The sequence below is a fragment of the Alnus glutinosa genome, chromosome 2 (genome assembly GCF_958979055.1).
Source record: "Alnus glutinosa chromosome 2, dhAlnGlut1.1, whole genome shotgun sequence".
Classification (NCBI taxonomy): domain Eukaryota; kingdom Viridiplantae; phylum Streptophyta; class Magnoliopsida; order Fagales; family Betulaceae; genus Alnus; species Alnus glutinosa.
Genome location: NC_084887.1, coordinates 19,396,264 through 19,412,246, shown reverse-complemented (window position 1 = coordinate 19,412,246; position 15,983 = coordinate 19,396,264). Strand labels below are relative to the sequence as shown.

At 33.9% G+C, this 15,983-nt stretch overlaps 1 protein-coding gene across 1 annotated transcript; it reads left to right on the top strand.

Annotated features, from left to right (window-relative positions):
* Positions 1-234: 234 nt before the first annotated feature.
* Positions 235-13,601, top strand: LOC133861528 (disease resistance protein RPV1-like). The gene is made up of 6 exons (XM_062297314.1): positions 235-787; positions 1,397-2,498; positions 4,359-4,634; positions 4,721-5,641; positions 5,737-5,901; positions 12,739-13,601. Exons 1-6 carry the CDS (start codon positions 282-284, stop codon positions 13,375-13,377), a joined length of 3,609 nt encoding a protein of 1,202 aa, XP_062153298.1. The 5' UTR covers positions 235-281; the 3' UTR covers positions 13,378-13,601.
* The last annotated feature ends 2,382 nt before the right edge of the window (positions 13,602-15,983 follow it).

Here is a 15,983-nt window from a genome sequence, read left to right as displayed (position 1 = left end):
TTAAACGGGCCGACCCGTTTATGACCCAAACCTGTTAATTTCGTGTTGTGTTAGTGCCGGATTATCGGGTCGTGTCAAAATCGCCGGCCCTACCTAGAAGGAGGTGGAACATATCTTCTTTATAAAATTAAAAAAATAAAATAAAATAAAAAATATTAATAAAAAAGAGAAAGAAAAGAGAAAAAAGTTGTTTACACGTTAAATCTGGATTACTAATTAATTTCCTAGTGCCTCGTGAACTCCGTGGGTCCCTCGCCATTTTCCACTCTCACCAACTCTCCATGGCTGCCGGTGCCTTCCTCTCTTCGTCTTCTTCCACCCATGCCAACTGGATCTACGACGTTTTCTTGAGTTTCAGAGGCGAAGACACGCGCAAGAATTTCACTGACCACCTCTACTTTGCTCTCAGAAATGCCGGAATCAAGACCTTCAGAGATGACAACGAGCTCCGAAGAGGAGAAGATATTGCATCCGATTTGTTGTCGGCAATACAAGGGTCCAAAATCTCTGTCATCGTCTTCTCCAGAAGCTACGCGGCTTCCAGGTGGTGCCTGGAAGAGCTTGTGAAGATCATAGAGTGCCGAAGAACGGTGAGGCAACTGGTTCTACCTATCTTTTACGATGTTGAACCGTCGGATGTGCGCAACCAGACGGGTAGCTTCGCGCAAGCATTTTCGAAACATGAAGAGCGTTACTTGTTGGACAGAGACAAGGTACTCAGGTGGAAGAGAGCTCTGATTGAGGCTGCTAATTTGTCCGGATGGGATCTAAGAAATACTGCAGATGGGTAAGTGCGCTGTAGCCATTCATATTTTTATCTTTAACTTTACTGCTATAGATTTCAAATTCGATGGACATAAATAATGATAATAGCAGGATGGAACTGTATTCCTTGCAATGTGTTAGAAGTAATTGCTCAATCCTATTGTCTTCGGTAAGGAATAACACTAAATGTGATGGATCGTTTATGTTCAATTTTTCCCAAAAAACTCGTTAATGTAAATATCTCAGAAAGAATTGTTCATATTCTATACTACAGCAAATTCATGTATCCTTCCCCCTTTTTTTCATTCGACAAGAGGTAGACCTTTCTCTTTATAAGTCTCAGGGTTTAGTTGGGATTTGATGTCCAGATTTTTGTATGAAAAGAAAGGGAAATTTTAGCGGCTAACTAAATTTATACTCACAAATGTTTACATAGATTCACGTATGCAACATAATTGTATGATATCTAAAGTTTAGTTTCTTCAAATTTGGCCCAAGTAGTATTTTAAGTACTAGTACTGTCTTAGGGATAATGGCCAAAATATGCTCTGACTTTTTATCTGTCATCATAAAATATTTACTATATTCAAATGCTTACTTGTATGATTTGACTCCACCTAGAAATTTGCAGGCATGAAGCCAAGTTTATTAAGAATATTGTTGAAGACGTTTCAACGAAACTCAACAACACATACTTATATGTCACACTCTACCCAGTTGGAGTAGAGTCTCGTGTGCAAGACATCACCTCATTGTTAAGGGTTGGAGTCGATAATGTCCGCATGGTAGGAATTTGGGGAATGGGCGGAATTGGAAAAACAACCATTTCTAAAGCCATATATAACCAAATTTTTCATAATTTTGAAGGTAAGAGTTTTCTTGCAAATATTAGGAAAACTTCTAAGCAACCTGATGGTCTGGTTCGATTACAGAAGCAACTTCTTTCTGATATCTTGAAGATGGACAAAACAAAAGTGAATAATGTTGATACAGGAATTGCTACAATACAAGAAAGACTTCGTCATAGAAAGGTACTTGTTATACTTGATGATGTAGACCAATTGGAGCAACTCAATGCCATAGCTAGAAGTCGTGATTGGTTCGGCCCAGGAAGTAGGATTATTATAACAACTAGAGATGAGCAATTGCTAAAGATGCTTGAAGTAGATGCAGTATATGCAACAAAAGAAATGACTAAAATTGAATCGTTGGAGCTCTTTAGTTGGCATGCCTTTAGGAATAGTTCTCCAACTGAAGATTATAAGGACTTGTCAAGAAGCATCGTTGCTTATTCTGGAGGATTACCACTAGCTCTTGAAGTTTTGGGTTCTTTCCTATTCTCTAGGAGCATGCAGGAATGGGAAAGTACATTGGACAAATTGAAAAAGATTCCTCATGATCGAATTCAAAAAAAGCTTAGAATAAGCTTTGATGCACTAAGTGATAGTACTCAGAAGGATATTTTCCTTGATATATCCTGTTTCTTTATCGGAATGGACAAAAACTATGTTATACAAATATTGGATGGATGTGGTTTTTTTGCAGAGATTGGAATTAGTGTCCTCATTCAGCGGTGTCTTCTTTCAGTTGGTGAGAGAAACAAGCTCATAATGCATGATTTGCTTCGAGATATGGGAAGAGAAATTGTTCGTGAAGAATTCCCCAAAATACCGGGAAAGTGTAGTAGATTATTGCTACATAAAGATGCACTTGATATATTGGCAAAGCATGAGGTAAGAACTTCCTTGATAATTTTCTTAAAAAGAAAAAAATGATAAATTATATTTTACCCTCTAATTATTAAGCTATTTCAAATCACCTCTGAACTTTAAATATTGCAATTCAGCTCTTAAATTGAAATTTATGTTTTGATTTGCTCCTTTAGTTATATCCTCCATTTAGGTTGAATAGAAAGTATAGAATGTGTCATGCATGTACATCTAGAACCTTCCAATTAGTTAAAAAAATAAAATAAAAAATAAAAAAATTGAATTCACCACGGCCTAGTCATGGAGGAGTCCATGGCCTTGGGTCTCCATGGCCAGAGACCCATGATGAGTGCCAAAAAGTGTATATTTGGACCCCTTAATTTACATTAGTTAAACCTTTAGCTTTGTTATTTTCTAATGTTTTGGGTAGTTTTTGGTGTTTTCTGTTTTTGTAGGACAATAAGAGAGGAATGACAAACTTCATAAAGAAATAGCGGGAAATTCGGATGCAGCAGACCACTACATTTAGACTGATCATAACAGGACCAAACGATATCCGTTTTGGGAGTTTCTTAGGTCTAAATTGAATTTCAAGATGTCAGCTTTCCAACGCAACAAGTTTCAGCCAATTTGGAGACCCAAACAAGTCGATCGATCGAACTTAAAAGTTGATCGATCGAAATAAAAGTCGATCGATCGAACTTATGCGGAGCTGGAATTCCAGAAACCCTAGCTAACTCTATAAATACATTCTATTCTCATTTCTTACGAGAGGAGGCCGCTTGAGAGCGCCCTAGGGGCCGTTCTCTCTGTAGTTTAGGGCTTCTTGTGTATATTTTCTCTTAGAACTTCAAATCCTTGTAAGTTTCTTTGATTTTAATGCATTCCTTTTGTTTATTTATGCTTTCTTTTGTTATGGGTAGCTAATATTTTCGTTTGGGGTTGAGGATGAAACCTCACCAGTGAAGAGAAACCGAGTTTTGTGCTTGTTCATGCTATTTGAGTTTATGGTTTTGATTTCTCATTGCTCTACTTCGGTTTTCTTGAAATGATGTTTTGATATCTCTTGTGGTTTCCGGATACAAGTGATGATGTGGAATAAGTTTCATTAAATCGGTTGCTTGGTTTTTCATCTATCAAAACATTGGACATTCATTGTGCGCCGTTTGACTAATACATTGTTTTATCGGTTAGAATGAAGATATCCATTGTGATTGAATGATACATTGGATGTTTGGATTTCAATTGGTACTCTTTGTGATTTGTGCTATGAACGGAATCATTGAATGATCTAAATGATTTTTGAAGCAATGTAGAGCATACCTAAGATTTATACGTGACAACCTCGAGTAAGTGTGATGAGCATGAGATTAGGTTGATATGATTTGGTGAGTGTGGATTCCAAAACCCTAGACCCCTTTATTTTAGTTATTTTCGTTTATATTTTCTCTTAACAAAAACCCTAAATTTGGAACTAGGTTAAAATAGGATTAGTTTGAATAGAGATTAATTTTCGCAACACAATTCCCTGTGGGATCGACCTCGCACTTGCAATACGCTATATTGCATAACGATTCGTGCACTTGCGAGTACTTATTTAAAACACATCAACCCACAACCTCCCTCAGCCATGGAAACACATAGCTAGATCGTGCCTCTCTAGCCATGGTGACCCGCAGCCTGGCTGTGAATTTCCATCACAAGGAGACTACTACGGTAGTTTGAGGGGGTTTATTATTACTTTTAAAGTTTGGAAGGTATTTGCAAATAGAATGTTAGTTTGTTGGATAAGTTTAATTTCCCCTTTCTTTTTTCATAAGAACATACTCTCAACTTTAATATAACCGGTTTAAAATTGTAACACACAAATGTTTTTCTTAGCAGGGAACAAAAGCAGTTGAAGGACTTACTTTAAAATTGCCAAGATTAAGTAAGGTGAATTTCAGTACAAGAGCATTTATAAAAATGCAGAGATTGAGATTACTTCAACTTGATTATGTACACCTCACTGGAGATTATGAACATCTTTCCAAAGAGTTAAGGTGGCTCCGTTGGCATGGATTCCCGCTAAAGCTTTTGCCAAACAAATTTTACTCAAGAAATCTAGTTGCGATTGACTTGCGATATAGCAATCTCACACAAGTTTGGAAAAATTCCGAGGTATATTATATCCATAACCATTAAGCCATAAGTTTTGACGTTTTAGGTGCTAATATTTTTGTGCCTTTCTTTTCTCATTTGTTCAGAATTTGTTCGAGGAGTTGAAATTCCTAAATCTCAGTCATTCCCATTACCTAACTCGAACTCCTAACTTTGCAAGACTCCCTAATCTTGAGAAACTAATACTCAAAGATTGTACGAGTTTGTTTGAGGTTCACCAGTCTATTGGAGGTCTTACTAATCTCATTTTGGTAAATTTGAAAGATTGTCAAAGTCTTGAAAGTCTGCCAAGGAGTTTCTATAAGTTGAAGTGTGTTCAAATTCTCATTCTTTCTGGTTGTTCTAAATTTGACAATTTGGCTGATGAGTTGGGGGAGATGGAATCCTTGACAACTTTTCTTGCAGATAACACTGCTATAAGACAAGTGCCACGTACCATAGTACAATTGAAGAGCCTCAGATACTTGTCGTTGTGTGGGTGTAAAGGATCGCCATCAAAGTCACTCCCTTCACTCCTTTTGTCTTGGATATCTCCTAGGAAAAGTTCGAAGTCAGTCAATCTATTGCCTGCTTCACTACAAGGCTTGAACGTACTAAGAGAATTACGTCTCGGAGATTGCAATTTATCAGATGATGCAATTCCTAAAGATCTTGGGAGTTTATGTTCCCTTGAATTGTTAGATCTAAAAAACAATCATTTTCGTAGCCTACCATCAAGCCTTGGTGGTCTTTCGAAGCTTCGAAGGCTCATGTTGGATAATTGCCTAAAGCTTCAATCTATTCCAGATTTACCACCAAATTTGAGTAATTGCCATGCATCATACTGCATGGCATTGGAAAGAATGCCAAATATATCAAACATCTCAAATTTGCAACATCTATACCTCCCTTATTGCAATAAATTACTCGAGATTCCAGGCTTGGATAAGTTGTTGAAGTCCATTTGGGAGATTCAGTTGGTAGGGTGTAGCAATTTAACAAACACTTTTAAACAAAGCATCCTACAGGTTCTCTCTCTCTCTCTCTCTCTCTCTCTCTCTCTCTCTAAATACGTATTTTTTTCAGAGTACAGCTTATATACATCATGCTTTTGATGGTACAGGAATGGATTCCGAGTGAATTTGGTGATAGTTTTTCCATTTGTCTACCTGGCAATGATATTCCTGATTGGTTTACGTATAAGGAAGAGGGACCCTCCGTATCTTTTGAAGTGCCTCGCATGATTGAAGGGTTCACACTACGCATTGTTTATTCATTATGTCCTGACTGTTAGAAATAATCAACATATTATTTAATCTAACATGCGCAGCGGAAAACGAATAAACAGGATTCAGGCTTACCTCTAGCCATGTTTGCTCAAGCGTCTCCACGATCCATTTAAAAAACAAGAAAGATTATTTGAGGGATCTTCTAACCTATGCCTATTGCTTGATGGCTGTACTGATGGTGTACACAGGCACTCTATTTATAGGCTAGGTTAGGGACCCTCAAAATGGTAAACACCGTATTTGTTTCCTTCCATCAAGGAAACAATATCGTTAATTGATTTTAAAATCAATTAACCGATTCCATATTTACGGTAATCTAAATTAATAGAAATAACCATAATACCGATTCCATATTTACGGTAATCTAAATTAATGGAAATATCCATAATGCCGTATATGTTTATTGAAAAAATAATAAACATAGTAAATACCGTAAATGTGATATAAAGGCCACAACCAAAAAGGAATAATATATTACATTCTCCCACTTGGACTTTATAACACATGACCATATGGTATTAGGTTCTTTAGTTTTGGCCAATCTTTTATGGAATTCTCCAACTCAGTTAAGAAATGTTTCACACGAATCATGGCGGTAAAACCATTATAAAATTAGGTCGTCCCTTCCATGTATCACGATGTAAAACACTCCTTACATGAGTACCTTATGGATAATCAAGCTTTATGAATGAACTTCCTATAAGTCATTCGGGTCCAACTTTATTTATCCTCATGGATAAAATAACAAATGTGCACAAAAAATCTTTATTACAATAACTTTATGTCTATAGACCAAAAAGAGACAAACCAAGTGAAAATGAATTAATGAGTCTCATATATTCCGCATGACTTTATTCTTTCTTTACCTGTAAACTTTAAGTCATGGGATCCGCAATCATTAATTCAGTACTTATATGCTCAATAGACCCTTTATATCTCTTAATGTTATCTCTCGTACTGAGATACTTAATGTCGATTTACTTTTGCTTCTACTCTTTATTCTTATAAAAGAAGATTATAGTAGAATTACCGCAGAGTATCTTTATGGTCTAACTGTAAAATCGACAAGATTGAGACTTTCAACAAATGTCTCAACCATCATGCCTGTGTACCAAATTCATAGCACGCTAGACTTTTAGCTTTCTTGGTAGACGTAGCAACTATAGTCTGCAAACTGCATCTCTAGGATCTATCCTTCAATAAAAAGATATATACCTTAGAGTAGACTTTCTACTATCTACACAATCAGCAAACTCAAATCTAAACAACTAACCACCTTCAAATGGAAAGTGTATCCTTAGGTTAAGTTGTTCTTCTTGGTTCCTTGCATATACCGCAAGGCTTTATTTGCAGCACTTTATTGACTCAATATACTTATTGTCAGTCATATGGTTATGTATAATGCAGACGCTTAAAACTTTTCATCTGCCCTTATTCCAATACCTTTTGGGACATTAATCTGTATTTAATTAGTCCCTCTTAATTGCTACTGAAGGTGCAAATCCTTCATTCTAAATTTTTTCCAAAACTTTTTTCAATGTAGGCCTTCCGAGACAATGTTAATATTCTTTATGTCTCTGTGAATCTCTATGTCAAAAGACATAAGAGGTTTCACCCAAATCCTTCATTTCAAAGTTTTGTGAAATGAACTTTATGTAGCAAATCTAAATCATCACTTGGAAATATAGGACTAGAAAGATTACTGTACTCCCACTGACCTTAAGGTATATATACTAATCAACAAGGTTTTCTATAAACAATAACCTTGTAAAAAGTATCTTACCATTGAGAGATCTATCACAGCCCATAAATAGAATTCTTTAATTTGCAAGCTTTCTGACTGTTATTTATAAAACCTTTTGATTGTTTCATGTAAACCTCGTCCTTAAGATCCCTATTCAGAAAAGTTGTTTTTCGCATCCACTTGATGTAGCTCTAGATAAAAAATAAGCTACTAATGCTATGATCATCTTGATGAACCATCCTTAGACACTGAAGAGAATGTTTCATGATAATCAATGCCTTCCTTATGAGTAAAACCATTGGCTACGAGTCTAGCTCGACCCTTCAGCCATGGACTTAACTCTCACTTCATGGCACTGAATCTCAATGTGGAGTTTTCTCCACTCATAGCATGTGAAAACAAATTTGGATCATCTTTATGTCCAATGTTAATATCAGACTCTGGGAGATATACAACATGATCACTAAGAATTGTTGATCTCCTTATTCTATAGGATTTTCTTAATTCTACTTCCTCTGCATTTTTGCAATGGGAGAATAGACTTTTGAACCTGTTCTGTATGAGTTGGTTGTTCTAGAAATGATTGTAGCTCAGGATAATCAATCTGATTTTCCCTGAATACAATCAATCATCCTCTATGAGGAGGAGATTTGGCCAACTCTAGTGCTTCCTCAAATTTCAATTTGTGTGAATGAGCACTCCCACTAGGTTCTGCATCCTCTAGAAATTTTACAATCAACAACTCTAGGATTATATGAAGGATAATAAAACATTATAACCCCTTAAAGTTTACTAGATAGCTCATAAAAGATCTACTGGTTGTCCTTGAATCTAATTTCCTAAGGCGAGGATTATAAATCCTCTCTTTAGCAAGGCAACCCTATATGTGTAAATAATGTAAACTAAGCTTCCATCTATTTCATACTTTAAAAGGTGTCATAAGGACAACCTTAGATGAAATCCTGTTTAACATATACACAACGGTCTTCAAAGCTTTACTTTATAAGGGTAACAGCAGATTAGTATTACTAATCATTTCCCCTACCTTAATACTCTATGCCTATATTAGATCTTATGATCTTCATATTATTTCTCTTCTTCTTCCTTATAGATATTGAAAGCATTCAATACCCCAGCTTTAATATTTAGAAGATAGAGATACATAAACTTTATATGGTCATCACTAAAAGAGATAAAAATATCTCTGACCATTTAGGCAATGAGTATGGAAAGGTTAACATATTTCAATATAAATGATCTCAAAAATTTTAAAAGGCTCTCTTTGGCACCTCTAATGGTCTTGTTGGTATGCTTTCCCTTATGCAGTCCACACAAGTACCAAAGTCAGTAAATTACCGACTTTTATTTTCTGTATAGAGATATATTTCAATCTCCAAAGCCATAACAAGAGCATTTTTAAATTCTCAAAGACTCTACTTTATGTCAACATCAGTATGCAGAAATAAACAAATAATTTTGTTTCAAAAATTGGGATGTAGGTCAATTTTAAATAGACTTTAAATAAACCCCAACCAATATTCCACCAAAAATAAGAAAAATTTCAAGTTTAAAATAAAAATTGAAATTTTTAACAAGCCAAACTAGAAAATATATTTCAAAAAGATTATGGAATATAAATCATTTTTGAGGTCAAAATTATAACTGAATTTTAAAATTAACCTATAGATCCCAACAAGCTCAAATTATAAACACGTGTTATTCACTTTTAAAAAGATTCTGCATTTGTGTTGACAACGTGGATTGTTAAACCATAATCAATCCACAACATATTTGAATGAGTCACTAAAAGAGATTCACGACATACTAGATATATGAGATTATCTTTATTTTAAGTCATTTCTCATACTTCACGCAATCTTTCTATATATGCCCTTAAATTTTATTTTTTTTTATTGCATAAGAAATAGGTATCTTGATTGCCATAATACTTTATTGGCACCTTATTCTCATGCTTTAATTGTTGGGCATGATTGCACTTATCGGTCTTTCCCTTAACATGAGTAATCATGTAAACATTTTATGGATTCTCTCATATCCTTGAACACACATGGTTAGAAGTTTATTTACTAACCATTTATCCTTACGTGTGTTACAAGATAAAATTCTACACTTAGAAGAGAGAATTCAAAAATAAAATGACCAATAATGACTCAAAAAATCTCAATCTTTAGGGACTTAAGCTAAGCTATAATATCCTTCATTCCTATAATGATATTATAAACACTTTAGAAACTGTAAAAGGTTTGTCTTTAAAGCTTTTTCTATTAGGGTTCTGGCCAAGTTTTGTTTGAACTTACTAAATGTTCATAAACAACCTTTATAAAACTTTGGCTCTAAAACATTCAGGAATAAATCCCAGATGACTTTAGTGACATGAGATTTCATGAACATCTAACTTAAGTGATTAAATCACTCCCACCGTTCATGCTTAATAATCTCACGTGGCGTACTTAATTCCGCGGGAGTAGGTGGTTTGTCCACACGGAGCACCAAAATTTTTAACACCCCAAATGAATAAGCATATTAATATTTTTTAGTCAGAAAAATATTAGCATAATGTATTGGAATATGAAACTACCAAGGTAGAGTAATATGAATAGCTGCAATAACCTAAAAATAAAATAAATACTTTAATGCTATGAATTAACTTTATTTTAAATTAGCCAATGCCAATTTAAATAGTAAATTTCAACCTACCTGTGGGCAAAGGTTGCATCACGAATGAAATTTACTCTTTATTAATAAGACTAAAGCAAATTTAAATATTAATAAATAAAATTCTTCGTACCTTTGGGCAACCGAAAGAAATTTTACTTTTAATACTAAATTTGTTATCTTATTCTAATTAAGTCATAAAAATAAAAACTTCCCTTTGGGGATAAGTAATTAAATTTATGAATTAACTACAAGACGATATCAACTTTATTTTAAATTAGCCAATGCCAATTTAAATAGTAAATTTCAACCTACCTTTGGGCAAAGGTTGCATCACGCATGAAATTTACTCTTTATTAATAAGACTAAAGCAAATTTAAATATTAAAAAATAAAATTCTTCGTACCTTTGGGCAACCGAAAGAAATTTTTACTTTTAATACTAAATTTGTTATCTTATTCTAATTAAGTCACAAAAATAAAAACTTCCCTTTGGGGATAGGTAATTAAATTTATGAATTAATTACAATACGATGTTAATTTTTCTATATGAAGTTCATGTGTACGATCCTTATGCAATTATTACAAAATTAGGATGCTTTGGCTCTCCCAAAATCATAATAATCACGTTGTAATTCATGAACATCTAATATATCTTTATGAGGTTCATGCGTGTAATCCTGATGTAATTATCATACAAAAATTGGATGCTTTGGCTCTCCCATAATTATTATGATAATTACGTGTGTGTAATCTTGATGCAATTGTCATTCAAAATTGGGATGCTGTGGCTCTCCCAAAATTATCATGATAATTGCTACTTCATTAACATCAAACAACTTTATAGATGCCCCCTGAATATCCCCAGGAATATAACAAACCAATACTTAAAAGGGGTAAACAGCATTTTCCAAGGTGCAAGCAGATGAGCTCCTAGGAAAGTGAGGGGGGTCACACCGGACACACTTAAATCCCAAGACTTTCCTTGCCAGAACTTTCCCCGACATTGCATTCTTAGATATTACTGTAAACACACCAGTATATATGGTATTGTTAATTATTCTTAGGTCTAGGCATCAAACAATTTATATTTAAACAATATAAATTTAAAATATATATTCCTCAATTCATGTATTAAATAAACAATAATTTTAATACACAGTACTGTAAATAATAAAGGGAATAAAACTTTAATATGAGGACATAATAAAACACATGGCCTAATGGTTTAGTAAGTGGCCAAGGCTCTTTACACCTGGTGAACCCAGGTTCTAAACACCATAAGGCCTAAATTCCCCTTTTAAAAAGAACTTGATGGGTTACTGAAAAGGGTTGCTGTATTGGGCTGATTAGGTCAACCCACTTAATCGGGTCAGGCCTCTAGGTCTATGTATAGTGCTGGCCCAAACTAGGTCAGCCCACTTAAATGGCCCAAAACTGCATGGGTTTTAAAAAACCCTACCCGAAAATATATCAAACCCAAAAACTTTAATGGGTCGAAACCCTACCCAGTCACCAACCAACCCGACCCGTAATGTTCCAGATGGGTTGAAAACCCTAAAAAATGGAACCCTAGCCGCCACCCCTTTATGAAAATACCCATATCAAGATTACAACAACTCAAAATTAGGCAGTATATCACAATACACAGAATAGTGATAAAACAAAAAATAGTTATATCAAATTTATGGGTTTTCACAAACAGTACGTGAACAACAAATATTCACAAAATAATCGCTAATGCGTTTCTATCATATCACAAAAGACGAAATATTGCTCAAACAATATTGACAAACAGAAGTGAACAATACCAAATAGAATATACTTGATTCAATATTGATAACCAATAAAAAATACTTGATTCAATATTGATAACGCATAGTAAAATTATATGCTGAGCAAAATAGCACAGAGGCTGGCTCTGATACCACATGTTAGAAATAATCAACATATTATTTAATCTAACATGCGCAGCGGAAAACGAATAAACAGGATTCAGGCTTACCTCTAGCCATGTTTGCTCAAGCGTCTCCACGATCCATTTAAAAAACAAGAAAGATTATTTGAGGGATCTTCTAACCTATGCCTATTGCTTGATGGCTGTACTGATGGTGTACACAGGCACTCTATTTATAGGCTAGGTTAGGGACCCTCAAAATGGTAAACACCGTATTTGTTTCCTTCCATCAAGGAAACAATATCGTTAATTGATTTTAAAATCAATTAACCGATTCCATATTTACGGTAATCTAAATTAATAGAAATAACCATAATACCGATTCCATATTTACGGTAATCTAAATTAATGGAAATATCCATAATGCCGTATATGTTTATTGAAAAAATAATAAACATAGTAAATACCGTAAATGTGATATAAAGGCCACAACCAAAAAGGAATAATATATTACACTGACAAGATGGTAGATGGTGATCTTACCAATTATTTTTCCCCTCTAGATGTTACAGTAATCAATTATACCAAGAATATCACTCACATTGAACTTTCAGAATCATTTAATCTATCAATCGCCCATGAGGTTGAAGATCACATTTGGCAAGTCACTATTGATAAACTTTTGTTCGATTTGGAGGCCAGTGACCGAGTAGAGGTTAACGTAAATACTCGGCCAGGAGTCGATGTTAAGAAAACAGGGGTTTTCCTAATATATGACAGGGTTGTAGATGGAAGTATGGTTCATTATGCCTCTACATCCAATAAGGATGCCATTATTGTTAGTGACAATGGAGACGCATCTATAGATCATGTTGCAATCGAGTCTAAAAGAGGCCTTAGTGATGATAAATCAGAATCATGCTATGGTTGCTTTGACGACGATCGAGAGGCTAAAAGATTGAGGTGTGAACATAATCCTGATGGTAAAGTAGAATCAAGCTGTGGTTGCTTTGATGACGATCGAGAGGCTAAAAGATTGAGGTGTGAACATAATCCTGATGTTAAAGCAGAATCAAGCTGTGGTTGCTTTGACGACGATCGAGAGGCTAAAAGATTGAGGTGTGATCATGATACTGAAATGAGTATAGATGACGATTGAAGAAATTAAGAAAGCTCATATCACAAGAAGCAAGTGCATTTCATGACTATTTTCCTTTGGACCATTTTGAATTTTTTTTCACTAATTGTTTGAATTATGTATCTGGGTTTCTCGAGATTTGATTTGTATTCAAAGATTTCAATGTTGATTCTCATTTTTCTTTTAATTTTTTTGACATTTATTCTGAAGTTGTTTTAACGAGTTCTTTTGGCTTCGGCGGAGAACTTTCGATCTTTGATTTGATTTTCTGTTGATTTTATTACTGTTTGAATTTCACCTTTGTCATGGGTACTTTTGGTTTTGTTCCGATATCTCTATCAGGCTGCAAATTCAACATGAGTTCTTTTACGACCAAGACCCGGAAGTTGCATGATTCAACCATATATCCTGCTATTGTAATCGTCACGTGTTGAGGTTTCTTTTTTGACACAATTATTCATGCCTTAGTTTGCATATTCTTAACGATTCTCTTTTACGATTGTTATTGTTTTGATCTTTCTTCGTTGTCGGGCATGTATGTTTTACAGTAGTTATATATGCTGGTTTATAGAAATAATTAAATCAACTGAGTGATAATGGAGGAGAAATTATGTGAAGCATCTTCTTGATAACAACCTTCAATTCCTTTTTGTTTGAAATGCCTCTCAAACATTCCAGATCAACATCATCATGAGGTGTGAGACGCATAGCTAACAACTATTTGAATGAGTAGGAAAATACCAGCTAGCAGACCGAACCCCCACCAATAACTAAGATTGCTTGGGGGTGGAGTTGGATAATCTATCAAGTGCCGATTGAGGATGATATATATAGGTGAAAGAAGCACCAAAGGGGTCGGAATAGGATCCTCTTCATTTCTAATGAAATTGATATTTTTAACATTTATTTGAAACAATATTTAAATGGTCTTTCTTTCCCTTGGCATTTAATTTAAAAAAACATTGAAATTATTTTTTATTAATTATTTTACCAATTTTTAAATAATTATATAGTAAAAATTATTGTGCCAATCATTTTCTTTCAAAAATGGGCATCATAAAAAAATATATATGTAGAAAGCGAAATCTCGCCAATCGACCGTGCTTATGTTTTAACTATTTGATACCATGAGGAAAAATTGCTTGACAAAACTTTTAGTAAAATACTTGGAAATTCACTCAAAAATAAATAAATACTTGGAAATTAAACTAAAGGCTGCAGGCCATCATCGACCTATAGAGAGGAAAATTGGATACCAGGATTGAGAATGTGGCGGTTATGCTTATGAGTAAAGTGTTTTATGAATTTCATAATTATCTCATAATATTAATGTGGTAGTCTTAGTTACCCCTTAATCGATCTTTGTTAAAAAAAGAAAAAAAGAAAGAAAGAGAGTAACTGTTAAATGCTTTTTGGGTACATGTGGTAGAAGTCATTATCAAACGGCAACCTTAGTTTCAAAAAAATTATAAGTTAGTACTGGCCATTAATTGAAATACCTACTTGATACTTTGTATAGGTTAAGTTCATTTTTTCACAGAGATCTACGTCAGCTCACTCAAAATTGTGACACTTGTCCCATGTGTCACATATTTTAGCCAAATCAAAATATTTTATGACATAGCCATGTATCACACGTAGTGTGCAGCAAAAAAAAAAAAAAAAAAAAAAAAATATATATATATATATATATATATATATATATATATATATATATATATATATATATATATATATATAAACTTCTTTTAAAAAAGAAAACTCAAAATCGATTCAAACCAACCCATTTATCAAATTTGTCTGCAAATAAAATATTTGTAAGATGTTTGTCTAATATGTAGCATTACTAAAAAAAAAAAAAAACAACAATTGATTGAAATTATCACATCACAATTGTGTAATAATTATGAAATAAAAATATGATACATAGCATTATTCTTACACGCTCTAGTGAAGAGCAGCGTTTGAAAATTGTGGAGGATTTTGGGAGTAACTAAAGAAGTTTCTCATGTATCACTTTTGTATCCCGCAAAAAATGAGTTAGCTTTTAAAATCAACATTTGATCAAAATTTAATAGTGATCAATCATAAAAACAATGATAATTTTATAAACTACCTCATTTTTTAAGAGATAAAAAAAACTTATAGCATTACTCTTTTCAACGAATTTGGTAGATTCATGATGCGCTTTTGACTCTTGAAACCGATGTAAAGCCTGAATTTATGGTGATATTGAAGAAATTATCTTCAGATCGATCCGCACTGGAATTTGAGTTCGGAATTGGATTTTGAATTTTTTTTACTCTGTAGTCACATCTATTATATGGGTTGAAGGAACAAGAAGAAAAGATACTTTGAATGAGGAGCTTCTCAGAGAATGCATGTGGTCTTAACAACTTTATTGAATGTCAGAATGTGTGATAAGATTCGTGCTGCAATTTTGACTCTTGAAATCGATGTAAGCCTGACTTTATGGCCACATCTATTAGAATATATTAAATCAAGTTGGACCCAAAGCGGTACGGTAGAGATATACCTTAAGTAATATGTGTTGAAATAACTGTCTAAATTTAATTCAAAGTTTTTTTATGGAAAAAAAAATAGTAAAATTAAATTTGAACTGTAGA

What these genes read in the sequence shown, in the direction of transcription:
- LOC133861528 (XM_062297314.1), top strand. Translation starts at nt 282, where the DNA reads ATGGCTGCCGGTGCCTTCCTCTCTTCGTCTTCTTCCACCCATGCCAAC. An exon ending in AAGTTTGGAAAAATTCCGAG is followed by an intron (nt 4,635 to 4,720) that starts GTATATTATATC and finishes TCATTTGTTCAG; the next exon opens with AATTTGTTCGAGGAGTTGAA. An exon ending in TTAAACAAAGCATCCTACAG is followed by an intron (nt 5,642 to 5,736) that starts GTTCTCTCTCTC and finishes TTGATGGTACAG; the next exon opens with GAATGGATTCCGAGTGAATT.